The sequence below is a fragment of the Ruditapes philippinarum genome, unplaced genomic scaffold (genome assembly GCF_026571515.1).
Source record: "Ruditapes philippinarum isolate M1 unplaced genomic scaffold, ASM2657151v2 ctg483_1_1_1_1, whole genome shotgun sequence".
NCBI classification, from domain to species: domain Eukaryota; kingdom Metazoa; phylum Mollusca; class Bivalvia; order Venerida; family Veneridae; genus Ruditapes; species Ruditapes philippinarum.
The window spans coordinates 215,802-243,467 of NW_026855476.1; the positions used below are offsets into that span (position 1 = coordinate 215,802).

A 27,666-nucleotide genomic window follows, 5' to 3' on the forward strand; every position below is an offset into this window, starting at 1 on the left:
ATGATGGTAAATCACTAACAACTACAAATTATAAAAGAACAAAAATATATTATTCAATAACACATTTATTTCAACAACTATTTATGATTTATCTAATATTTGAAGAGAATTGATCATCGGTCATCGGACGAAAACAAAAGTAGCAACTATCGTGAATCAGTGGTACATATTAATGTATGCAATATGACGGAACATTAATTATACAAATGTCATTTACATTGATAGGCTGTTTTTTGACTAACACCTGTCAGACTGGCATGAGTCAACTTTCTTTAATAGTGCTTAATTTCAATTAAACTAATTAAATTTATTTATCTAACTGTTAAAACAAATTAAGTCCTGGAACCGATTAAAGCCACTTTTACGACGTGTTGATAATACATGATGACCGGCAATTAAAATTACTATGAAACGTGTGAATCACGAGTGACAACATCTCACATTAATGTTGCCGACCTTTTATCAAGTGGTTGTTTTTAACTCTCGACTTATTGAGATGAAAATATGTTGGACTTTAATTGACGGGACCAAATTTTCTTTTCGACTAAACAGGAGTCTCGGTAAGTCAAAATTTGACCTAAGCGGAGTTAAAATACAAAGATAAAGAAGGAAATTTGACGGGACTTAAGAAATTCTTCGACTTACACGGAATTTTGAGTAAAGCGATTTTGACTTATTGAGAGTCAACTGTATATGGAAATGATTCATACTTTCACAAAACTTATGTGACAAGGCAGACCGATAAATTTATTGAAAGGAAACATTAAGATTTGTTCAAACATTTCTTTGTTTGCTTTTAGAAAAAGTAAAAAGTCGAGCATTGCCCTTGCTCGGCTGTGGCTCTTCATCACATTGATTATGAAAATGCTAAAACTGGCATTTTCCCTTCCATGTTTTGATTTATTGAATGCCTGAAAAGACACTCAAATAAAGTTCAAAATACGATATACATGTATATTATATGCAAACTGAAATTGATGAAATGTAACTGTTTTATACATTATGACTTTTGGCTATAGATATCATATGATTGACATGTTCTTTTTTATGCCCCCGCCATGTAATGGCAGGGGCATATAGTGTTACCCTGTTCCGTCATTCCGTCCTTCCGTCATCATCAGTTTCCGTTCATTATCTTAATAACCTTTGCACATATTGAACTCAAATTAGACATATAGATATGTCATGAGAAAATACAGGTCAAGTTCGAAATTGGTCATGGTTAGATGATTTTTGGCAGAGTTATGCCCCTTTTACTTTGAAAATAATATGAAATTTTCAGTTTCCGTTCATTACCTACCCAACGGTACAACACATTCAACTCAAACTTTACATATGGATATGTCATGAGAAAATACAGGTCAAGTTCAAATTTGGTCATGGTTCGATGATTTTTGGCAGAGTTATGCCCCTTTTACTTTGAAAATAATATGAAATTTTCAGTTTCCGTTCATTAACTCCCCAATGGTACAACACATTCAACTCAAACTTGACATATGGATACGTCAAAAAAATGCACAGGTCAAGTTCAAATTTGGTCATGGTTCGCTGATTTTTGGCAGAGTTATGCCCCTTTCACTTTGAAAATAATATGAAATTTTCAGTTTCCGTTCATTATCTCCCCAATGGTACAACACATTCAACTCAAACTTGACATATGGATATGTCATGAGAATATACAGGTCAAGGTCGAATTTGGTCATGGTCGATGATTTTTGGCAGAGTTATGCCCCTTTTACTTTGAAAATAATATGAAATTTTCAGTTTCCGTTTATTATCTCCCCAACAGTATTACACATTCAACTGAAATTTGACATATGGATACATCAAAGGAATGTGCAGGTCAAGTTCAAATTTGGTCATGGTTCGATGATTTTTGGCAGAGTTATGCCCCTTTCACTTTAAAAATAATATGAAATTTTCAGTTTCCGTTTATTATCTCCCCAACAGTATTACACATTCAACTCAAATTTGACTAATGGATATGTTTTTGGAATGCGCAGGCCAAGTTCGAATTTGGTCATGGTTCAATGATTTTTGGCAGTGTAATGCCCCTTTCACTTTGAGAATGATATGAAATTTACAGTTTCTGTTCATTATCAACCCAACAGTGTTACATATTCAACTCAAAATTGACATATGGATATGTCAAAGGAATGCGCAGGTCAAGTTGGAATTTGGTCATGGTTCGATGATTTTTTGGCAGAGTTATGTCCCTTTCACTTTGAAAATAATATAGATACATCTTAGGAATAAGCAGTTTAAGTTTGAATTTAGTAGTGGTTCAATGATTTTGGACAAACTTATCTTTCCTGAATGTTGGAAAAATTTTGAACTTTCAGTTTCAGCACTCATACTTTTGTGGAAATGTATATAGCCATTATTTTGGCTACAAATATGCAATATGCTACAGTTGACTCTCGATAACTCGAAATCCAAGGGACTGGGCATTTTACTTCGAGAGAAACGGAATTTGAGTAACGTGGATCTGCCGCCATTACGTTGACATTCGTACATGTATATACATGTACCTGATTGAATGTGCAAAGAAGTAGGTTTGTTATTGTTGATAGCGGCAATGCTGCAATATTTAACCGTTGAAATGACTGTAAATCACTTACAAATACAAATAATAAATGAACAAAAATATATTATTCAAAATTTAATACATGTATATTAAAAGTGAAATATAAACACAAGCATTCGTAGCAATGACATAAATGCAAGTTTGTCAGTATCCATCAGTACTGCACATGCTTTTAGTACGCACTCATGGTAATTCATTACAATAAAAGCACAATAACACATTTATTTCAACAACAATATATCTAATGTTTGAAGTAAATTGATCATCGGACGAAAACGAAAGTAGCAACTATAGTGAACCGGAAGTACATATTAATGTATGCAATATGACGGAAAATTAATTATAAAAATGTCATTTACGTTGAAAACACACATCAATACCTAGGCTGGTACAATTAAATTAATTAAATCTTAATTTACTTATCTAACTGTTAAAACCAATTAAGTCCTGAAACCGATTAAAGCCACTTTCACGACGTGCTAATAATACATGATGACCGGCAATTAAAATTACTATGAAACGTGTGAATAACGAGTGACATCATCTCAACTTGATGTCGCAGACCTTTGATCAGTCGGCTGTTTTCACACTTCGACTAATTGAGATGAAAATATGTTGGACTTTAATTGACGGGACCAAATTCTCTTTTCGACTAAACAGAAGTCTCGGTAAGTCAAAATTTGACCTAAGCGGAGTTAAAATACAAAGATAAAGAAGGAAATTTGACGGGACTTTAGAAATTCTTCGACTAACGCGGAATTTTGAGTAAAGCGATTTTGACTTATTGAGAGTCAACTGTATTTTCAAAAGGTTAAGACTGAATAATTTCAGTGCCTTGAACATTGTATAAAAATGGTTTGTGTTAACATTGAAAAGTTTTAAGGGCTTTGAACTTAGAATGAAAAAAATAATTTGTGCAAACAAATTTGGAACTAAATATTATAACATTTGAAATTTTGGCTGCATGCGGGGGCATCCGTGGCATAATGACACATTTCTAGTTTTTGGTAATGTTGTTCATTTAACCATGAATAAGATCATAAAAATCACAAAAAGTATTGTCTTTTTCAGAGTAATATAATATAGGTTCTTTATACTGAATGTGCTAAAGACACTTTAAAATTTGAAATGCTAAAAATATCCAGTTAAATTGAGCCCCTAAGGCTAAATGCAACTGAAAGTCAGTTTTGGTCCATTTCAGTTATAACATGTCATGATTGTATGCATATGGCACAGTTAAGTTTTACCTTACCTTTCAAAAAAAGTAAATTTATATACTGTTTATGACTTCAGCATGGTCGTGTAAAGGTGAAAACAACTGCGGAGCAACAGGAAGCAAAAAGGAAAGAAAGAGAGAAAAAGTTAAAACTATACACAGGGGCGACACAGATGATCTTTTCTAAAGTATGATAGTTTATAAGTAACTTTGCACCAGTCATTTATAACCCCAGCCCCAAATCTCTATGGAATAATGGTGGATAGGAGAGAAATGAGTTTACATTTTACTTTCTATCTCCCCCATACTGCTGGGTAAATCCCATTGTTTTGCTTTGGCACCAAGAAACAAGGTATATGTCCAATGTGGGGCGTCCGTGGCCGAGTAGTTAAGGTCGTTTACTTAAAACCACTTGCCCCTCACCGCTGTGGGATCGAATCGCGGCAGGGACTTTGGATTCTTTAGTGTGAGGAAGCTATCCAGCTAGCATATGGATCGTCGGTGGTTCTAATCAGGTGCCTGACATAAGGCACAGAAAGGCACCTGAGGTCTTCCTCTACCAGTAAAGCTGGAACGTCGCAATATGACCTATACTGTGTCGATGTGACGTAAAACCCATAAACAAAAAAAATATGTCCAATGTGCCTAACTGTTAACTGGGGGACAGGTGTTGGCTGCCTTAACCAGTAGTAAACAAATATGAATGTTCCTGCTTATATTCTTTTATGTGTAAATTACAGAGGCTTTGGTTAAAGTTAATTGATACTTATACATGTATAATAATTATGGAATACTTCTTGACAAGAATGGGTTTTTATTATATAATATTTGGGAATTTTTTGTGAAGACTATTTGAAAATTCCATATGAAATGTTTGAGAGAAAGAGAAATGTAAAGATTTATTAGGGTTGTTAAAAGCAGCATGATGTTCTTCAAATAACATACATGTACTAGAATATTCATACAGTTAGTATATCATTATGCTAAGTGTATCATTATGCTAATATCATTGGTTTCTTTTTGTTGTTATCATTAAAAAAAATTATTGTTTTCATTAAAAAAAAATTTGAAAGTTCTACTTTCATTGAAATGCTTTAAAAATTTGCAGAAAAAACCCTTTTTTTAAAAAAATTCCCTGTTGTTTTTTTTTTTATCAGAGAAAAAAAATAAAAAATTGATTGGAGAAGCTCTGGGAAAATAATGGGAGAGATTTTATCTATTTTAAACCCCCCTTTTTTTTTCATATGGAAACTCAGAAAGAGGGTTTTTTTAATTTTTAAAAATTTAAAAAGTTAAAAAAATACCTCCTTTTTTGTTATAAGGGTTTTTATATTGTTTTCTCACTTTTAACTTTTTGATTTTTGTTTTATGCGGCGCAGTTTTAAAAGCCCGGGGCCTTTAAAAGGGGCAATTAAACATATTTGGGGGGAAAAAGCTTTACCCATATAGACAAAGAGGAAAAAAAAAAGGGCGATATAGAATATAGGGTTTTAAAAAGATGAAAACATAGTTAATTAAAATTTAAAACTAATAATTTTGGCCCTTTTTTAAAATAATTAATTTTAGAGGGGGTAATTTTTTAATAATTTAAAAAAAAATTTTGTTTATTTAATTTGTTTCAAATTCTAAATTTATGTTTTTTATTTGAAATTTTAAATTTACCTTTAAAAACTTTTTAAATTTAAACCCGTAAAAAAAATGAAAAGTACGTGCGGAAACTGAAAAAGGGCCAAAAAATGTTTTTAATTAATTTGGGAAAATTTTGCATTTCGCAATTTGCGGACATTTATAAAATTTTAGGGAAAAAGCTGAAAATTTAGAGGGAAAAAAAAAACCGGGGAAAAATATAATATTTGTGTAAAATTACAATTTTTTTTTTTCAAAAAAATTTCAATTTTTCTTGATTTGTAAATTTACTTTTTTGGGTTTTTATATTGCACAAAATTAAATTTAATAAAAAGCCAAAACTTTCTTTTTTGTCATTATTTTGGGAAATGGGCGACTTTGTTTTTTTTTTGAAAAAATTAAAATTTTCCGGGGAAAATACACCGGGTTTAAAAATTCCCCTTTTATTAAAGCCCTTACCCAATTTAAGTGTGGGGAAAGACTTTGTACCCTTAATTTAAAATTTTTATTATTTATACCATATTTTATTTTAAATGAAAATTTTGAAAAACCCCGGGCCAATATGCAATTTTTGAAAAGCCGGCCCATTTGAAAAAGAAAGGAAACCCCTGAAAAAATATAATGTATTTGAAACGGGGAGAAAAAGGAAAAAATGTTAGGAAAAAGTTATGAATTAAAAAAAAAAATTGGCTTCTACCAAAGCTATATTAATTTAAATTTTTAAACCAAATTTCTTTAAAAATTTATATTTTTTAATTTTTTTATTTTTTTTATCCGGGTTAAAGGGAAAAAAAAAAACCCTTTTCATAAAAACCATCAAAATAATAAGTTTTCCCCGTGTTTACCTGGGGTTTTTTTGATTAAACCCCCGCACCCACATTGTTAAATTTCCCAAAATTCTAATCTACCTTGTACAATTTAATTTTAAAATTTGGGTACCCGAAAAAGCGGCAATTTTAGACCTTTTGTTTAAAAAGGGAAAAAGGGTTTAAATATAAAAGGGGAAAACCCGCTGACGAAAAAAAATGGAAAAAGCGGCAAAAATAGAAAAAGTTTTTTAAATAAAAAAAAAAATTTTGGGTTTACCATGTAAAATTTTTTAATTTTTATCAATTAATTTTTTTTTTAATTTTATTATTTTTTTTTTTTTTATATTTTATCCCTTGTAAAAAAAAAGAAACTTTTCTTGCTAAAAAAATACCAATCAAAATAAAATTAAAAAAATCCACGTGTCACTTGTGTATTTGGGGCTTTCACCGCACCGGGCCTTGGGATATTTCAAAAATTAAAATCTACCCCTTTTCAATTTAAAAAATTGGGTACGAAAATGGGGGAAATATAGAAAATTTTAAAAAAAATTTAAAAAAACGGACGATTTTTTTAGATAAAAGAAGGAAAACCCCCGGGAAAAAAAAAAAGTTTTAAACGGGGGAAATAGGAAAAAATTTTTATTAAATAAAAAAATATTTTGGTTCTACCCTGTTTATAATTTAATTTATATAATTAAATTTTTTTAATTCATAATTTTTTTAGTTTTATTTATTTTTATCCATTAAAAATAAAAAGAAAAATTTTTGTTAAAAAACCAAAACAACTAAATTTAAATTTTCCGTGACCTGTGTATTTTACTTTTCACGCCCGACATTTTTATAATTTTTGGTAATCATAAAAACTACCCTTTTTACAATAAAAAAAATGGCTACAAAAAAATGCGGAAAAATATGACATATAAATGAAAAAAAGGACGATAAGATATTTGAAGGGAAAAAGTGACGAAAAATGTTAGAAAGGGAGAAAAAAAGAAAAAATGTTTAAATAAAAAAATTTTGGCTTTTTACCCTGTTTTTATAAAAAATTTATATCAAATTTAATTTCTTTTAAATTTATTTTTTTATTTTATTTTTATTTTTCCATTAAGTTAAAAAAAAGAAATTTTGCTAAAAATACCCCAAAAAAAATTAAAAAAACCCCGTGTCACTGGGGTATTTTAACTTAAAACGCACCCAACTGTAATTTTCAAAGTAATCTACATTTACCCTTTTAAAAATTAATAAAGTGGTAAGGGAAATTTTGGGGCGGGAAAAATATGAAATTTTGTGAAAAAAAGGAAAAAAAGTTAGATATAGAGGGGAAACCCCGGGGCGAAAAAAAAAGTTGAAAGGTGGGGGAAAAAGGAAAAATGTTAAAAAAAAAATAAATTGGGGTTCTACCCTTTTTTTTAAAATAAAATTTAAATTTTATCCCAAATTTAAATTTTTAATTTAAATTATTTTGTTTTATTTTTTTTTTCCCTTAAGAAAAAAAAAGAAATTTTGCTTAAAAACCAATTTAACTAAAATTTAAAAAATTCCACGTGGGGCATTGTGTATTTTTATTTTAAACACGCCCACACTTGTATAATTTTCAATAATAAAATTCTTCACCTTTTACAAAAAATAAAATGGTACAGAAAATGCGGCCCCCAAAAACCTTTTAGTGAAAAAACGGACGAATAGATTAAAAAGGAAACGCTGAAATAAAAGAATAGAACGGGGAATTTGGAAAAAATGTTATAATAAAAAAAAATTTTATAAATGTTTAAAATTGTTTTAATCTTAAATTGTTTTTTAAAAATAAGGGGATTTTGTTAAAAAAGGGGAATTTTTATATTTTTAAGCTAAAATACATATATTTAAATTGTTACATTTTTTATTATTTGTATGTGTAAATAAAATTAGACCGAAGTTTATTTGCTTAAAAAAAAATTGAATTTGGGTTTCATTCTTTATCTTGTTTTTGTTTCCCCACATAAATTTCTTTACACTAAACATTATCCCATTTTATTATAATTATTTTCAACAATTTATTTTTACACTATATTATAGCGCCCGCTTTTTTTCCCCTTAAAAACTATATCGTCGCCCTTTTTTCTCTTTTATATTTTATTGTCGAAAATAGGGGAAAGACGGACAGGGTTTAAACAGGGGAGATTGTTGACAATTTTGTCGTTTTAATTTTAACAAAGTGGTTCCCTCCCCCAAAAAAAGTTACGTGCAATTTCCTTTTTTTTTTTCAACGACCATTAAAATTTTAAAAAAACCCTTAAAAAAAGAAATTTTTTATAAAAAAGCGTGTTTTTGGCCCAAAAAAAAAGTACAAATGTGAATGAAAATTTTTATCCCTTTTTTTTTTTTAATGTGGGCAATTTGTATCTTCTAATTTTTTTAAAAAATTTTTTTAAATTTTCCCTTAAATTTTAGTATATGAATATATTATTCTTTATTAGATTTTCTAAAAGTTATCCGGGTTCCCCCCTCTCATCTTTAAGTTATCTAAATTTTTATATCGTCCGCTTTTTTCCCCCATATCGTTTAGACGGAAAAAAAAACGGGGACTGCTTCTGACCGGGGGAAATTTTCGCTGCCGTTATTCTAAAATTTCCCCCAAAAAGGAAATTTTTCTCTAGTAAAATGCCGAACGATTAATCGGGAGGGGTTGTTCACAATTATATAATTACCGTTTAAATTTTCAGCACGTTTGCTTATATTTTATTTAAAAAAAAACAAACGGCCTTTTTCATTCTATTTATATCAATTTTTTAAAGATTTAAAAAATTCTTTTACAAATTTTGATTTTTAAAAAACAAAGGGTTTTTAAAAGGTTTTCCCAAGGAAAAAACGGGGGTTTTTAGATTGGAGGTTTTTTTTTCGCGGGCGGCGGAAAGGGCGGCCGGGGGGAGGGGGGAGGCGGGGGGGCGGGCGGCCGGCGGGAAACAATTTTTTTCGTGCGCAACTCCTCCTACATTTCTCAAATGTTTTTGACCAAATTTTACCCGAAACTTTGTTTAAAAGTTTTCCCCCGGCGCAATTAAATTTTCGGGGTTTTTTTTGATTAGAAATTTTTTTGACCTAATTATGGCCCCTTTTTTTTTTTCCCTTTATTAAAAAAATTTAAAGGTTTAAAAAATTTTTTCTGTGGCAACTCCCCCTAATTTCTCAACGGGTTTTGACCAAAATTTCTCCGGGAAACCTTTTTTTTCAAAAAATCCCTGCAATATATTGCAGAGGTTTTGCCAATTTGGATATATATTTGACCTAATTCATGGCCCTTTGTTTTTTTCCTTATATAGAATATATAGTGAACAATTTCTTCTGTGCGCAACTCCTCCTACATTTCTCAAACGGATTTTGACCAAACTTTCTTTAGAAGCTTTTTTATCAACGTGGCCTGGCAACATATTGTCGGGGTTTTTGTGATTGGATAATATTTGAACCGCATTATGGGCCCTTTGTTATATTTTTTCCTTATAACAGAATATATAGAAAACCCAATTTCTTCTGTGCTCAACTCCTCCTACATTCTCAACCGGATTTTGACCAAACTTTTCTTAAGAAGCTTTGTTATCAAGTGCCTGGCACATAATTGTCGGGGGTTTTGTGATTGGATAATATTTGACCGAATTATGGCCCTATGATATTTTTTCCTATATACAGAATACTATAGTGAACAATTTCCACAGTGCGCAACTTCTCCTACATTTCTCAATGGATTTTGACCAAACTTTCACAGAAGCTTTGTCATCAAGTGCCCTGGCGCTCACTAAATTCCCATGTTTCTTCCAAGACATCATTCAAGTATTTTTTAAAATTAGTGAACATACTTTTCTTGATATCGCACAAAACCACCACCGCCAATATTGTTGACAAAAGAAATGACAAGAGACGCAAAAATGCAAAAAATTAAGCAAAAAATAAAGTACTGTTTACCTTTCTTAAAACATTTGGGAAAAAAAGGCGAATAGACAACATAAAATTTCTCAATCATTTTTGTTTGAGGAATATTAAAAAAGCCATAATTCCTCCTAAAAGTTCAATTAAAAACAAATGCCCCTTCATGACAAAGCTTCTGTGAAATATTTTGCTGAAAACCTGGTTGCATCGCATTGCGATGTTCCTTGTTTTATTTTGCGAACAAAAATTTTGTCCGCCTACTGCACATAAAGACAGACAAAAACAATGCCAAAATGAAATACATATCCTTAATTACATATCAGCTGTTGCCAATTTAGTACCATCATTGTAATTCTAAAGACATTCATTTGATCCATTTTGTTTCATATATTAGTTTTCAATATTTAGAAAATTCCGAAAATGTGTCATATAAATATAATATAAAAATTCATTGACATTCAATCATAAATTACTTTAATATTTCTCCCAAATTGCTAATTTATTATATTTTTTTATATATTAAAGTATAAATCCAATTACACATCATTTTTATAAACTTCATCAATGCCCAAAATCATCACCAATTAGTCTACACTATATATCTATATCGTCCGCTTTTTTCCTCTTTGTCTATATTGTCAGCGTTTTCCCTATATGTTTATATTGTCCGCTTAAGGCGTCCGCGTTTTAGACAGGCCCGTTTTATGCTCATATATCAACCAAACCATTACATATATTTAGGAAACATTTGTTTTTGTTTTATGATCAGGGTTTTGAAAGTCCGGTACAAATCAGTTTACTATTTCGCCCCTTGTCTTATTCAGCATTCTCATAATATAGAGAGAAAAAACACCCTTTATGGTATATCTTAAAATTGTTACTTCATTATGTTTAGGCCATAAGGTAACTCTGCAATTTATCAATGCCATATTTACAAAACGTACTTAGAATGTAACTTAATGTATGATATGGCAGAGCTCCAGATAGCGTGCGTATAAGCGTAAAATACGCATAGAAAATCTAAAATACGCATCACTTTCAAAATTCGTGCGTCAAAGTTACGCACAACAAAATGAAAATACGCTTGTATGTCAAAATTTAAGCGTAAAAGAATAGAAGTGTAAACATTTAATATTCAGAAAGAGGATGTTTTGAGCATAAAAATACAATATATTTCCTTTTTATTGCATTGAAAACTTAAAGTTCTGTTGTCAACAACGCATGTTAAAAACGAAAGTAGCAGGAAGTACAGAAGGGAGGTAACTCCCGTAGAACCTGTGAAATTATTGATAAAGTTTGTGCCAGATAATCATAGTAGGGGTTAACATAGTATTAAGTTTGTTTAAGCATCTATTGACATGCTTATGTCTCAATATAAACAAAAAATTATTTCAATTTCTTTCACTTTTGTTGTTGGAACAAAATAACATGTTTTTCACCTGCAGTTTTGTACTCAATATTTTCGTACTCAGTCTACAGTTACGGACAATTTTCTCTCAGACCAATATTTTTTTAAGGACAGATAAAAATCTTGTTTATTTTTCTTTTATTCTAATTTCAACTATAATTGTTCAAACTGGAGCACATGATAAGGTACATGCCAACAGAAATAAAAAAAGAAAAATATTGACTCCTAGAAAATAAATTAATTTCAGGGCTTCCACTAGTGGAAGTTTGGGAGTCATTTACTCCTTCAATTTGGCATGTGACTTCCGAAAATCTTATACTTTTCCTTCTTTACTAATATAACGTGACTTCCAATATCAGAGATTTTGAAGTCTTTGACTTCCAAATTTTGAAAATGGAAGCCCTGATAATTTTGCTGTGTATCCTAAACTTGAGTTCCAGTATACTCTGGAAGTCTGACTTTACAGGGCATGTTTTGTATTGTTTCACATTGAATCAGTATTTTATTTTTAAAGGTTTTTCAAAAAAATGAAAATAAACAAACAAACAAACAAAAACAAATAAGTTTAATTTGTTTATAAAAAATGCAAAATGCTTTTTAGACAGATTTTACCCCTTAAGTTTTTCAGATTTTACATTTTACCCCTCACTCTAAATTTTGAGGGGTAAAAACCCCTTGGCCTAAAAAAATTATCTGGAGCTCTGATATGGTATCCAGTAATAGTAAAATAAGTTTCAATGTGGTATTGTTTAGATTATTAATTTTGAAAACAAATTTATCATAATTTCATTATATTTAAAAAAAAAATTCCAATAGTTTATATTTTTTTCGTCATTATCAGACCAGAGGATGAGGTGCATGAGTTATTTAAGGGAGAGTTACAGTTCTTGGAGGCTTGTCTTAGGTTGAATCCTAAATCATATGGTGTATGGAATCATCGATGCTTTGTCATGGAAACCATGGCAAAACCTGACTGGAAACAAGAACTACAACTCTGTAATCTCTTTCTGGATTATGATGAGAGAAATTGTGAGTAACTTTTCTTTATGTTATAAAGTGGTCATGTTATGGGTAAATGAAACGAAACAGTGTGTAGATATCAGTAAATTGTTGTAAGATTATACTTAGTTTAGGAAATTACTGAAATTAACTTGGCAGCTCATAACATTATATGTTATAAATAAATTTGTTCCCTCTTTATTTACCTAAGTGTCTTGTGGCCTTTTAAATAATATAAAATTCATGATGAAGTCAGAAATCCAACAAAAAAGTTAAGTTACTGCCTGAGCGGACACTATAATGTTTTTCTTGGACCACTAGAATTTAGCGTTTTGTAAACGAGATGGATATTTTATGCAATAAAAAAGCAAACTGCCAACAGTTTTCAGTAAATTAAAAAAAAATAGCTATTAAAAACAAGATTTCCTTCCTAATGTTGAACTTTTATCAGTAAGCTCCAACTTCACAAGCAACCTTGAATATAAAAATGAACTAAATTAAATGTGAAATTCTGTTATGGCTACAGAGAGAGACCTATTTTTCTTGGTCAACTGCTTATGAAATTGACAACCTTTGCAATATTATTGGTTGGTAGCAACATTGATGAACATTTTGTTTTGTGGAGTTGATTTGTTAGGTTAAATCATCAACATGACTGTATTTTTCAGTTCATTGTTGGGACTATCGAAGGTTTGTTGTCAAGAAAGCTGAAATTTCTCCAGAAGAGGAGCTTGAGTTTACCACTAACAAAATTTGTAACAATTTTTCCAACTTTTCATCGTGGCATTACAGAAGTAAACTTTTACCCATCATTTATCCTGATGATAGTACGTCAGTGGGTGTTGAGGAAGGTGTACTCATTAAAGGTAAGAAAATTGATACATGTACATCACTGTCAATACTGTTTTCCAGACAAGTAGCTGGCCTAAAAATAACTTTCCTGTTGTCTGCTTTATTTAAGTGTATGATCACATAAACAATGAAATTGTCTAAACTCAAAGCAGTTAAGTTCATTTTACAAGTTAAAGCACTGCATTTATGATATTAGATTTAAATTTATATTACAGAATATGAGACAGTTCAGAATGCATTCTTCACTGACCCAGATGATCAGAGTGCCTGGTTTTACCACAGGTGGCTGCTTGGTAGAGGTGTGTTATAATAGTCTTACAGTTGCCAGTTAAGATGAGGTTATGTCGAGTTGAACCTTCATAGTTTACTTAAAGAGTGGAATATTCCAAACTGTACTCAGGCAGCCAGTGTTGGATCCTTATTTCATGAATATTAAGAGGATATTTTTTTTTTTTTTGAATGAAATATGGAATATATTTTCACAAAACATGATAAAATGCCACATATTTTCACGAGCCAGGATGGCAAGTGAAATTATGTGGCATTTTATCATGTTGAGTGAAAATATAAACCATATTTCACAAAAAATGAAAAAAATAACCTTTTTATTTAATTTTATTATCAAAGAAAAAAACCGCCTCTGTGGTCGAGGGGTTAGAGTCGATGACTTCTAATCCAGTTACCTCTCTGGCGTGGGTTCGATCCCCGGGAGATGCTTTGGTAGTTTAGCGCGGAGGAAGGTAGTCTAGTACTTGTGTAACTCTCCAGAAGCGATGGTTAGGAAACTACCCGCCTATATGACTGAAATACTGTTGAAAAAGGCGTAAAATGAAACAAACAAACAAATAAACAATCAAAGAAAAATGATTGCAAACCCCCTGTGCTTGCTACGCACCTGCAATTGTACAGTGCAAAGTAATATAATTATTGTCTTGTTTTGCAAGCAATATTTAGGGTTACATTGTGACGTAACGTAAACAACTCTAAAAACGCCTGTACAGTGTTAATGACTGAATTAAAGATATTGATGTTCGGATTGATTTTCTTAGTTAGACCATTTTCTATCATTCTAGATAGTTTTCAAAACGAAATGCAACAAAGAAATGCAACAAAAATTTGTTTTGTATTTATCAGATTTTTCAAACAAAATGGCGAAAGGAGTCCTTTAAAATACATATTAGTTTTTACTCCGCCAAGTTTCGTATTAATATTTCATATTTATTTTTAAAAAAATATGAAATATATTTGACTGATATAGCACCATATTTCATAATATGATCTATTTATATTTACAAGAGAAGTAATCAAAATTAGCATTTAACACTATTTTCACTTTAACCAAGTTACAGGCAACTTTTGATTACATACAGAAATAAATTGTACTAGACAAAATCAGTCTAAAAGTTGTAGAAACATTTGTTGTATAACAGTAATGTTATCTTCTGCCATGCAAACCAAAAATATTTAAAGAGTAGAAATACTTTCAGAAGTATATTGTTTTTCTATCCAGCCTGCTTGTACATCTGCGGACAGCTTGAATAAAGGCCATAATATCTTTGAACACATCATTCTTCAGGACAAGAGTTTTGTTTTTATGCTCTTGATTATGACCTTGACCTTCCAGAATAATTGGCAAACAGCCCGTGCATAAAACTATAATGGCCATGTCTTGGGGGATAATTGTTTTTAGATTTCGGGGACTATCAACTTAGCTTCTTAAATAACAAATCAATTTTGGATAGAGAAGTGGGGGGACAGTCATTTGTGTTTAATGTGTTGTATTCATCAGAGGTAATGTTTAAGTTGATGTTATTTTATCATCAGGTAAGAGGAAGACTGGTGTAGGGTGTATGATGGTAGACAGAATAGAACAGAAGTTAATGATTACAACAACACAGCCTATACTGGTATAGTTTATCTTATAAACAATGTCACCCTTGGTGATAAATAAGAAATAGAAATAAGCCCTGCTTAGATACAACATCACATTTATCACCATTGATCTGTAGGTGATGCAGGAATTAACTTGGCATTAAAACATTATTGCTTGTATAAACAGTTTCAACAATGAAGATCCTTCAGGCGCAATGTAAACAACGAAAATACATGGAAATTCCAGACTCTAGTTTTATTGACTATGAAAATGAGAAGTACAACAATATCTCTTGTCTTGGTCTAGCTCAATCAGCAACACTATGCTGCTTCTTCTTTGATAAAATAGAGCCATATTCATGTACATGATTCTATCAGTATTAAATACAAAAATAACAAACTTATGTAACCAGTAAAGTGACAGGCCAGCCTGCAAATCCATGCAGTCTGATTGGTTTACTTCTTAGTTGTATAATTAATATCCTGTTATTTTGTAGTAGCTTGAATAAGTTTCCTTATACAAGAAGTTCTAATCTGATTCTCACTCTAACCTGAAAGCACAGAGGAGCATGTGAGGTCTTCTTACTCCAGTAAAAACTTTGCAACTTTGAAGTGGAAATTTTTGGAATCTCAAGATGGGATTGTATTTCATATTTGCTTTTCTTGTCTTTACACAGATATCACCTTCAACATGTGAAGTAGATGTTAGTGTAAATGGAGAAAGAGTGGACGGTGTTTGGTGTACAAACAAGAATCACACAGATCTGTTCTCTCATATATGGATATCCTTTTAAATGATTCATTGTGGTCGAGTGGTTACGGTTGTTGACTTAGAACCACTTGCCTGTTACTGCTGTAGGTTTAAATAACAACTGTGTATTGCTAGTCAAGTATATATACTATATGATTCTATCCATGATAGAATTTTACAGTGTTGCTTTAAAGACATTTTGAATGAAAAAATAAGAGATTAATGTCAAGAATGACGTTAACAACACTTTAAAGTTTAAGTTAAGCTGAAAAATAAATGTCTGAAAGAAGAACAGGGAAGTGAAATGAAAACAAGACAAAGTTATAACAGTGAAATGGTAATTTTTTGAGAAGGTTTTATGTTATAAAGAGTCATTTAGAATTTTATTTTCCATAAATAAAGGTGTGAATGTCTATCCAGCGATCTTAGACCAACAAACACTGATACATATTGTCAAAGGTCTGAAAATACTTAATGAATATCTGAATTGCAAATATGTGAGTAATCTTGCACCTTACTTAGTTAGAGACTTCTATTTACTTTCTTTGGAGGAAACTATCCAGCTAGCTTACAGAACATTGGTGGGTTCTATTAAATGCTATAAATTTCATTTTAGTTTTTGCATGAATATACACGTAAAAGGGCAGTACTTATTGCGAAGGAAAGAAATTTCATGCTGGTGAAATTGGCGTGACCTTTAATAAATCTAGAATATTGGTAAAAAAATTTGTTAAATTTTAAACAAAATTAACTAATAAGATTATATTTGATATATTTCTGAAACTCTTTAGATGAGGCACCTACAGCTGAAGATGTTAATTTTGCTGATTGAATGGTTTCTCACCGCTGTCCAATCCCACATAGTATTTTTTATGTGAGAAAGCTATCCAGCTATTATAGAGAAGTTGGTGGTTCTACAGGGGAACCTATTAATGTCTGAAATAAGGCATGGAGGTACACATGAGGTATCTCCCTGTCAGTTAACATAAACAGTAGTCTTGTAATCTTAATATTGTTTATGTGAGAAAGCTATCCAGCTATTATAGAGAAGTTGGTGGTTCTACAGGGGAACCTATTAATGTCTGAAATAAGGCATGGAGGTACACATGAGGTATCTCCCTGTCAGTTAACATAAACAGTAGTCTTGTAATCCTAATATTGTTTATGTGACTTGAAAAAACCAACAAAAAAGACAAAACAAAAAGGAGAAACACACACTATCTGTAAATACAAAAGGATTTCTTATTTTTGACATGTATTTCCTTAACATTCTATACATATTTAAATCGAAAGATTCGGAGCCATGGATTCCCTCCCAGGAATTAGTAGAGGTGACGGTAGCTGCCGGAGGGGATGACTGGGGGTCCTCAGATAGCATCGAGTTAGAACCACTGCAACAGTGCCATTGGATCTTCTCCCAGGAGGAGCAAGGTTCAAGATTTAGGTAGGTGGACTTATTTGTTGGTTTAAAACCTGATGTTTCACTGAGCAAACACTGCCTAACACATGCAGATATTTCAGCTATCTTGTAAGCATATTCCAATAATCTTGTAAGCATGTTTTAGTTATCTTGTTAGCCCCATACTTTTATAGAATAGAAGAATGCAAAAAGTTAGATTCTTTGACTATTGAGTAGACAACTAGTGTGTTATTAAAGTTCTTACAATTATCTACTGTATTAGTTACTGTATCATAATAATTGTTTATTAATAATTTCACAGTAGTTGTATGTGATTTATTTTTTTATATTATATAAATATTGACAATATTATAAGTAATTAAAGTTACATAAGGAATCTAAATTAACCATAATTAAACAACCATGTGTGCTAAATAATAAAACATAATAACTGTATAGATATTTTGTTATTACCAAAATAGACTTGGGTAAAAAAAAACTGACAAAACACAGACATTTTAAAAATTGATTGTAGAATGACTTTGAAAATTTGATTTCCAATCTCAGTTATACAAAGGCATATCTCAGCATAACTACCTAAAAGTGGTAATTTCTAAATTGAACCTTCACATGCAGTTGTTACTTTGCATACCCAGAAAATGAGTGTAGTATATTAAAAGTATATTTTCTGCTCTTTGTGTAAGTGCTGCACCTCTTGTTTTTACACCTTCCAGACAATGCAGCATGTACCTCATCAGTTCTAGCAATAATTATTTACTGTAATACAATAATACTTTATTATGTTGTAATGATAATTATTTACTATATTATATTGTGTAGAGATGAATTAAGTGCAGCTACGACAGATACATTAGAAAGAGAGCTGGAATCTATACAGGAACTGTATGAGGTGGAACCAGAAAATAAATGTTAGTGAACAGGTTTTCTACCTTTTCCTTTGCCTAATGTCTACAGAGAGAAGCTTTTGTATTCAGATTAAACATAATGAAATATTTTTATTTCATTTTTGCAAATTTTCTTTGTTTTAAAAAAACTTTAATTTCTGTTTTCTAATTGAAAAATGCTGTGTTCTTTACATGTGTCATTTAGATATTTTTTGTGGCTTAACTGTGTATCAAAACATATCGACTACCTGATACAGAAAATACTCTACCCTGCAGCTCCCAATACCGGAGTTACAGAAAATACTCTACCCTGCAGCTCCCAATACCTGATACAGAAAATACTCTACCCTGCAGATCCCAATACCTGAGTTACAGAAAATACTCTACCCTGCAGCTCCCAATATCTGAGTTACAGAAAATACTCTACCCTGCAGCTCCCAATATCTGAGTTACAGAAAATACTCTACCCTGCAGCTCCCAATACCTGAGTTACAGAAAATACTCTACCCTGCAGCTCCCAATAACAGAGTTACAGAAAATACTCTACCCTGCAGCTCCCAATACCTGATACAGAAAATACTCTAACCCTGCAGCTCCCAATACCTGATACAGAAAATACTCTACCCTGCAGCTCCCAATACCTGAGATACAGAAAATACTCTACCCTGCAGCTCCCAATACCTGAGATACAGAAAATACTCTACCCTGCAGCTCCCAATACCTGATTACAGAAAATACTCTACCCTGCAGCTCCCAATACCTGAGTTACAGAAAATACTCTACCCTGCAGCTCCAATATCTGAGTTACAGAAAATACTCTACCTGCAGCTCCCAATACCTGAATTACAGAAAATACTCTACCCTGCAGCTCCCAATACCTAATACAGAAAATACTCTACCCTGCAGCTCCCAATACCTGAGTTACAGAAAATACTCTACCCTGCAGCTCCCAATACCTGAGTTACAGAAAATACTCTACCCTGCAGCTCCCAATACCTGAGTTACAGAAAATACTCTACCCTGCAGCTCCCAATAACTGAGATACAGAAAATACTCTACCCTGCAGCTCCCAATACCTGAGATACAGAAAATACTCTACCCTGCAGCTCCCAATACCTGAATTACAGAAAAATACTCTACCCTGCAGCTCCCAATACCTGAGTTACAGAAAATACTCTACCCTGCAGCTCCCAATACCTGAATACAGAAAATACTCTACCCTGCAGCTCCAATACCTGATACAGAATAACTTCTACCCTGCAGCTCCCAATACCTGAGTTACAGAAAATACTCTACCCTGCAGCTCCCAATACCTGATACAGAAAATACTCTACCCTGCAGCTCCCAATACCTGAGTTACAGTAAATACTCTACCCTGCAGCTCCCAATACCTGAGTTACAGAAAATACTCTACCCTGCAGCTCCCAATACCTGATACAGAAAATACTCTACCCTGCAGCTCCCAATACCGAAGTTACAGAAAATACTCTACCCTGCAGCTCCCAATACCTGAGATACAGAAAATACTCTACCCTGCAGCTCCCAATACCTAATACAGAAAATACTCTACCCTGCAGCTCCCAATACCGGAGTTACAGAAAATACTCTACCCTGCAGCTCCCAATACCTGATACAGAAAATACTCTACCCTGCAGCTCCCAATACCGGAGTTACAGAAAATACTCTACCCTGCAGCTCCCAATAACTGAGATACAGAAAATACTCTACCCTGCAGCTCCCAATACCTAATACAGAAAATACTCTACCCTGCAGCTCCCAATACCTGAGATACAGAAAATACTCTACCCTGCAGCTCCCAATACCTGAGTTACAGAAAATACTCTACCCTGCAGCTCCCAATACCTGAGATACAGAAAATACTCTACCCTGCAGCTCCCAATAACTGAGATACAGAAAATACTCTACCCTGCAGCTCCCAATACCTAATACAGAAAATACTCTACCCTGCAGCTCCCAATACCTGAGATACAGAAAATACTCTACCCTGCAGCTCCCAATACCTGAGATACAGAAAATACTCTACCCTGCAGCTCCCAATACCGGAGTTACAGAAAATACTCTACCCTGCAGCTCCCAATACCTAATACAGAAAATACTCTACCCTGCAGCTCCCAATACCTGATACAGAAAATACTCTACCCTGCAGCTCCCAATACCTGAATTACAGAAAATACTCTACCTGCAGCTCCCAATATCTGAGTTACAGAAAATACTCTACCCTGCAGCTCCCAATACCTGAATTACAGAAAATACTCTACCCTGCAGCTCCCAATACCTGATACAGAAAATACTCTACCCTGCAGCTCCCAATACCGGAGTTACAGAAAATACTCTACCCTGCAGCTCCCAATACCTGATACAGAAAATACTCTACCCTGCAGCTCCCAATACCTGAATAACAGAAAAATACTCTACCCTGCAGCTCCCAATACCTGAATTACAGAAAATACTCTACCCTGCAGCTCCCAATACCTGATACAGAAAATACTCTACCCTGCAGCTCCCAATACCGGAGTTACAGAAAATACTCTACCCTGCAGCTCCCAATAACTGAGATACAGAAAAATACTCTACCCTGCAGCTCCCAATACCTAATACAGAAAATACTCTACCCTGCAGCTCCCAATACCTGAGATACAGAAAATACTCTACCCTGCAGCTCCCAATACCGGAGTTACAGAAAATACTCTACCCTGCAGCTCCCAATAACTGAGATACAGAAAATACTCTACCCTGCAGCTCCCAATACCTGATACAGAAAATACTCTACCCTGCAGCTCCCAATACCTGAATTACAGAAAATACTCTACCCTGCAGCTCCCAATACCTGATACAGAAAATACTCTACCCTGCAGCTCCCAATACCTGAATACAGAAAATACTCTACCCTGCAGCTCCCAATACCTGAGATACAGAAAATACTCTACCCTGCAGCTCCCAATACCTGAGTTACAAAAAATACTCTACCCTGCAGCTCCCAATACCTGATACAGAAAATACTCTACCCTGCAGCTCCCAATACCTGATACAGAAAATACTCTACCTGCAGCTCCCAATACCTGAGTTACAGAAAATACTCTACCCTGCAGCTCCCAATACCTGAATTACAGAAAATACTCTACCCTGCAGCTCCCAATAACTGAGATACAGAAAATACTCTACCCTGCAGCTCCCAATACCTGATACAGAAAATACTCTACCCTGCAGCTCCCAATACCTGATACAGAAAATACTCTACCCTGCAGCTCCCAATACCTGAGATACAGAAAATACTCTACCCTGCAGCTCCCAATACCTGATACAGAAAATACTCTACCCTGCAGCTCCCAATACCTGATACAGAAAATACTCTACCCTGCAGCTCCCAATACCTGATACAGAAAATACTCTACCCTGCAGCTCCCAATACCTGAGTTACAGAAAATACTCTACCCTGCAGCTCCCAATAACTGAGATACAGAAAATACTCTACCCTGCAGCTCCCAATACCTGAGATACAGAAAATACTCTACCCTGCAGCTCCCAATACCTGAGTTACAGAAAATACTCTACCCTGCAGCTCCCCAATACCTGAGATACAGAAAATACTCTACCCTGCAGCTCCCAATACCTGAGTTACAGAAAATACTCTACCCTGCAGCTCCCAATACCTGAGTTACAGAAAATACTCTACCCTGCAGCTCCCAATACCTGAGTTACAGAAAATACTCTACCCTGCAGCTCCCAATACCTGAGATACAGAAAATACACTACCCTGCAGCTCCCAATAACTGAGATACAGAAAATACTCTACCCTGCAGCTCCCAATACCTGAGATACAGAAAATACTCTACCCTGCAGCTCCCAATAACTGAGTTACAGAAAAATACTCTACCCTGCAGCTCCTAATAACTGAGATACAGAAAATACACTACCCTGCAGCTCCCAATACCTGAGTTACAGAAAATACTCTACCCTGCAGCTCCCAATAACTGAGATACAGAAAATACTCTACCCTGCAGCTCCCAATACCTGAGATACAGAAAATACTCTACCCTGCAGCTCCCAATAACCGAGATACAGAAAATACTCTACCCCTGCAGCTCCCAATAACCGAGTTACAGAAAATACTCTACCCTGCAGCTCCCAATACCTGAGATACAGAAAATACTCTACCCTGCAGCTCCCAATAACTGAGATACAGAAAATGCTCTACCCTGCAGCTCCCAATACCTGAGTTACAGAAAATACTCTACCCTGCAGCTCCCAATACCTGAGATACAGAAAATACTCTACCCTGCAGCTCCCAATACCTGAGTTACAGAAAATACTCTACCCTGCAGCTCCCAATAACTGAGTTACAGAAAATGCTCTACCCTGCAGCTCCCAATAACTGAGATACAGAAAATGCTCTACCCTGCAGCTCCCAATACCTGAGATACAGAAAAATACTCTAACCCTGCAGCTCCCAATACCTGAGTTACAGAAAATACTCTACCCTGCAGCTCCCAATACCTGAGTTACAGAAAATACTCTACCCTGCAGCTCCCAATACCTGAGATACAGAAAATACTCTACCCTGCAGCTCCCAATACCTGATTTACAGAAAATACTCTACCCTGCAGCTCCCAATACCTGATACAGAAAATACTCTACCCTGCAGCTCCCAATACCTGATACAGAAAATACTCTACCCTGCAGCTACCAATACTCATATCAACTACCTGATACAGAAAATACTCTACCCTGCAGCTCCCAATACCTGAGTTATATTGGAACAGTCACATGGTACAACGTTAGGCTATTAATGGTAGGCATTAAATAAAAGTGTTGTTAACATACTGTTTTTTAGCTCACCAGAGCCGAAGGCTCAGGGTGAGCTATTTGTATAAAGGGGGATACTCCATCGTCCGTCGTCATGGGGCAAAATCGGGCTTCTTCTCTGAAACTGGGTAGGCCCAATTTTAAAAAAATTTTGGGGGGGGTATATCCCTTTTGACAGTCAACTTAAAAAAATTTTTCATTTTTCTTTCAATTTTGGGGTTTTGGGGTCAACAGAGCTAAAATGAAAAACCTTTTAAAACATTCTTTAAATACAGAACTTAAAAAGGATGATCCAAACTGTGTTTTAGGGATTCTTTGGGAAAATTTTTGGGAAAAAAATTTTGAGGAAAATTTTTAAAACACAAATTAAAATTTTTTATCTCTAAAGTATATGTTTCCCCTTAGACATACTAAACTAATTTTAAACTGTATTTGGTTTGGAAATCCTGTAGAAGACAATCTGGAACATAAGAGAGTGAAGGCAATCATTCCAACAGTAAATGTAAATGGATGATCACCAAACTTGGTTCCTATCATTTTTACTATAAAGAAAAAAACAGTCAGTGTCGGGAAACTTTATTACTAGAGAGGCGAGTTGAAGTTGACCTGGACTTGTCTTCCTACAAGTTTATTTGAAAAAAATATTTCTAAAATCACTGAAAAACAGTTGTTTCTGGTGAGCGATTCAGGGCCATCATGGCCCTCTTGTTATACTGTTTTCTTGGGTGATAAAATGTAACATTACAGTATAATTTCAGGGGTGCTATTAACTATTGTGTCATTAATGAAGGCTCTAGATCCATTAGAACATCAAGAACAAATAGAAGAATTTATAACAAAGCTGAAGACAATCGATCCTGTCAGGCTCAACTACTATGAAGACCTCAGTTTGTGCTTTCTTTATTACTATTTATTAATGATATTTTGTAAAGAGATGGTTAAAAAAATGTCAGTATTTTAAAATCTACATATAGAGAAGATTGATAACAGAATTATACATTTTTATTTATCACTTCCAAAACTTTATAGTTTATGCAATCAAAAGCTATATGGCCTAAGAAACATGAGGTTTGGGGAAAAATGACAGTAACAAGTCTGAAGCTAAGAATAAACTTTTTGGCTTAGAAGCAACAAGTTGAGAAAATGAGGCCTGAGAAATTAATTGTATTTTTCTGGCGCAAAACAACAGTTAATACTATGGTTTTTAAAAAATGTTATAAAAATTTGTTCGTTCATCATAAAAGAAGTATAGATTTTATTTTTTTCTGAGGATAATGTGCCTTTAACATGTGGTATTTTGTTTTTTTTCAGGAAGCAAATTTACCATAGAGAATTACATTGAAACAGCTGGATTTTGGTACAAGAGTGATGTCCCTTCCTAATCAAAGTCTTACATGCATTTACATCCAGAGTTATTTTCCTTGGTTGTGAAAGTAGACTTATCAAATAACAAAACTAGACAGTTTAAAGGGGTTTCAGCTGCTTCCAGTGTGCTATAGATATACATGTAGATGGGAACCAGATAAATGATGTGGAGGAGTTGTCTTTCTTGCCTGCTCTTAAACAGCTATCAATTAAAGACAACTGTATCCTTTAATTATAAAAATATTTAGAGTTATAAGATATTGTAAGAGATTACCTTTAAATGATTCAAAGGAAAATTGGTTAGTACAAAAATCATTTAAATCATTTAACAATTCTTGACAAATTTCACTAAATGGGAAGTTTTTGGCTTGCCTGTAAAATGGACCGTGGTTAAATTTATGTTTATTGGTATTCATATGTCAAAAAATTATTGTCATCAAGATAATTATAGTACTCCAGTGCTGATTTTGTATCACTTGCCTTTATGACTGTGGGTTCAAAGACCACAAAAAGTTTCTTTCATTTGAAGTTATCCCACTGGTTACTAAACATTGGTGGTTCTACTCAGGTGCCCATTTGTACAAGAAAATGCACAAAGGTCCTCTCCCAACAATATGTTGTTGTTTTTAGCTCACCTGTCACAAAGTGACAGGGTGAGCTTTTGTGATCACTTTTCGTCCGTCGTCCGTAAACATTTACTTTAAATGACATCTCCTCATTAACCACTCAGCCAATTTCATCCAAACTTCACAGGAATGTTCCTTTGGTGTTCACCTTTGAAAATTGTTCAAAGAATTTAATTCCACGCAGAACTCTGGTTGCCATGGCAACCAAAAGAAAAAACTTAAAATATCTTCTTCTAAAAAACCCAAAGAGCTAGAGCTTAGATTTTTTGCATGAAACATCTTCTGGCGAGTGTCTACCAAGTTTGTTCAAATGAAAGTCCTTGGGTCAAAATTGGCCCCGCCCCAGGTCATTGATTTTCCCTTTATGCAATTCTTTTAATGAACCAAAAGAGCTAGAGCTAAGATATTTAGCATGAAACATGTTCTAATGGATGTCTACCAAGTTTGTTCAAATAAAAGCCCTTGGGTCAAAATTGGCCCCGCCCCAGGGGGTCATTGATTTTCCCTATATGCATATAGTAAAAACTTAAAAATTCTTCTTTTAAAGAACCAAAAGAGCTAGAGCTAAGATATTTAGCATGAAACATCTTCTAATGGGTGTCTACCAAGTTTGTTCAAATAAAAGCCCTGGGGTCAAAATTTGCCCCGCCCCAGGGGGTCATTGATTTTCCCCATATGCATATAGTAAAAACTTAAAAATCTTCTTTTAAAGAACCCAAAGAGCTAGAGCTAAGATATTTAGCATGAAACATGTTCTAATGGATGTCTACCAAGTTTGTTCAAATAAGAGCCCTTGGGTCAAAATTGGCCCGGCCCAGGGAGTCATTGATTTTCCAAATTTCCTTATATGTGTATAGGAAAAACTTAAAAAATCTTCTTTGGAAAAAACCAAATAGCTAGAGTTTAGATATTAAGCATGAAAGATCTTCTAGTGAGTGTCTACAAAGTTTGTTCAAATAAAATCCCTGGGGTCAAAATTGGCCCCACCCCGGAGGTCATTCATTTTCCCTATATGTGTAAAACTATAGCAAAAATTAAAAAATCTTCTTTGAAAAAATTCAAATAGCTAGAGTTTAGATATTAAGCACGAAGCATCTTCTAGTGAGTGTCTTCAAAGTTTGTTCAAATAACAGCCCTGGAGTCAAAATTGGCCCCGCCCCAGGGGACATTAATTTTCCTTATACGAGTATAGCAAAAACTTAAAAATCTTCTTTGAAAAAAACCCGAATAGCTAGAGTTTAGATATTAAGCATGAAACATTTTCTAGTAAGTGTCTACAAATATTGTTCAAATAAAAGCCCTGGGGTCAAAACTGGCCCTGCCCCAGGTGTGTCATTGTTTTTAACTATATGTGTAAAGAAAAAACTTAAAAAAAATCTTCTTTTAAAAATCCCAACAAGCTAGACCTTAGATGTTTAGCATGAAACATTTTCTAATGGTTGTCTACCAAGTTTGTTAAAATAAAAGCCCCGGGGTTTAAACTGGCCCCGCTCAGGGGGCCTATGTACAGGTGAGCGACTTCAGGGCCATCATGGCCCTCTTGTTTTAAATTATCAGAAATTTTGTTGCAGTATCTAAATTCAATTCATTACTTCCTTAACACTGTCAACAGGTATTTCATCTCTAGACGTATTAAAGCCATTGGCACATACTAAACTACTTAAGCTGTATTTGTTTGGAAATCCTGTAGAAGAGAACCTGGAACATAAGAGAGTGAAGGCAATCATTCCAACACTTCACAATGTTGACGGACACATGTACTGATATCTGTCAGTCACAGGCTCTCACAGCAGTCCATGTTTATTTTCTAGGTGTTTAAAGATGATTCTAGTGTTTAATCTAAATTGACCTTAATGTTCCTACTTTTCCATTATAGGAAGCTATTTTGGGATTAAAACTAAAATATTTTTTGTGAATTGTTTGGTATGCTCCTTAGTAAATATAGAATTATTAGTACTCTCTCCTTGAGTAGATAAACATTCTATCTAATGATTCAATTGATGGCTTTTATTAATAAATTAAATTTACACATACAAAAATAGATGGCTTTTATTGATAAAGTAAATGTACACATACAAAAATTGCTGACAGTGGCATAACACTTCATCATTGTGACCTCACTAAATGCTAAAAATCCCTTGTTTTCTAGTGTTGTTAAGTACGAGTATATTGTTCAAGTATCTTCCTAGTTGTTTTTACAACATGCTGCTGGGGAGCCTGAGTGTATTAATGTGAATAACCCTGGTGCTGTTAGTATTACTAGACTTACAAATGATTTTGATAGTTTTAAAAACAAAACTGCTTGTGATAGATATATCTTGTCTAACAAAGTATTTGCTTTCAGTTACCAAAATTAATATCATAAGGTAACAAGGTTTATAGTTCTTGTGAAGTGTTCTTTTTCTCCCTCAATTAGCTGTACAGTTCATAGTGCTAAAACAGTTTTCATTGCATTCCATTTAATATATATATATATATATATAATGGTTCCTAGTTTAATAGTTAGGGTTATATCATGAATAAATTG

General features: G+C 33.5%; 1 protein-coding gene across 1 annotated transcript; it reads left to right on the top strand.

Annotated features, from left to right (window-relative positions):
• LOC132743458 (geranylgeranyl transferase type-2 subunit alpha-like) lies at positions 1 to 27,417 on the top strand. Its single transcript, XM_060731982.1, has 13 exons — positions 1 to 6; positions 3,881 to 3,991; positions 4,544 to 4,577; positions 12,363 to 12,575; positions 13,214 to 13,411; positions 13,613 to 13,696; positions 15,222 to 15,304; positions 15,947 to 16,051; positions 17,298 to 17,464; positions 18,260 to 18,348; positions 23,907 to 24,035; positions 24,460 to 24,513; positions 26,752 to 27,417. The coding sequence occupies exons 1-13, from the start codon at positions 1 to 3 to the stop codon at positions 26,901 to 26,903; spliced, it is 1,425 nt and encodes a 474-aa protein (XP_060587965.1). The 3' UTR covers positions 26,904 to 27,417.
• Positions 27,418 to 27,666: the final 249 nt, after the last annotated feature.

Excerpts from the sequence above, each read along its gene's own strand:
- LOC132743458 (XM_060731982.1), top strand. Across the intron at positions 3,992-4,543 it reads CACAGATGATCTTTTCTAAA|AGGCTTTGGTTAAAGTTAAT; the intron begins GTATGATAGTTT and ends TGTAAATTACAG. Across the intron at positions 4,578-12,362 it reads GTTAATTGATACTTATACAT|TTTATATTTTTTTCGTCATT; the intron begins GTATAATAATTA and ends AAATTCCAATAG.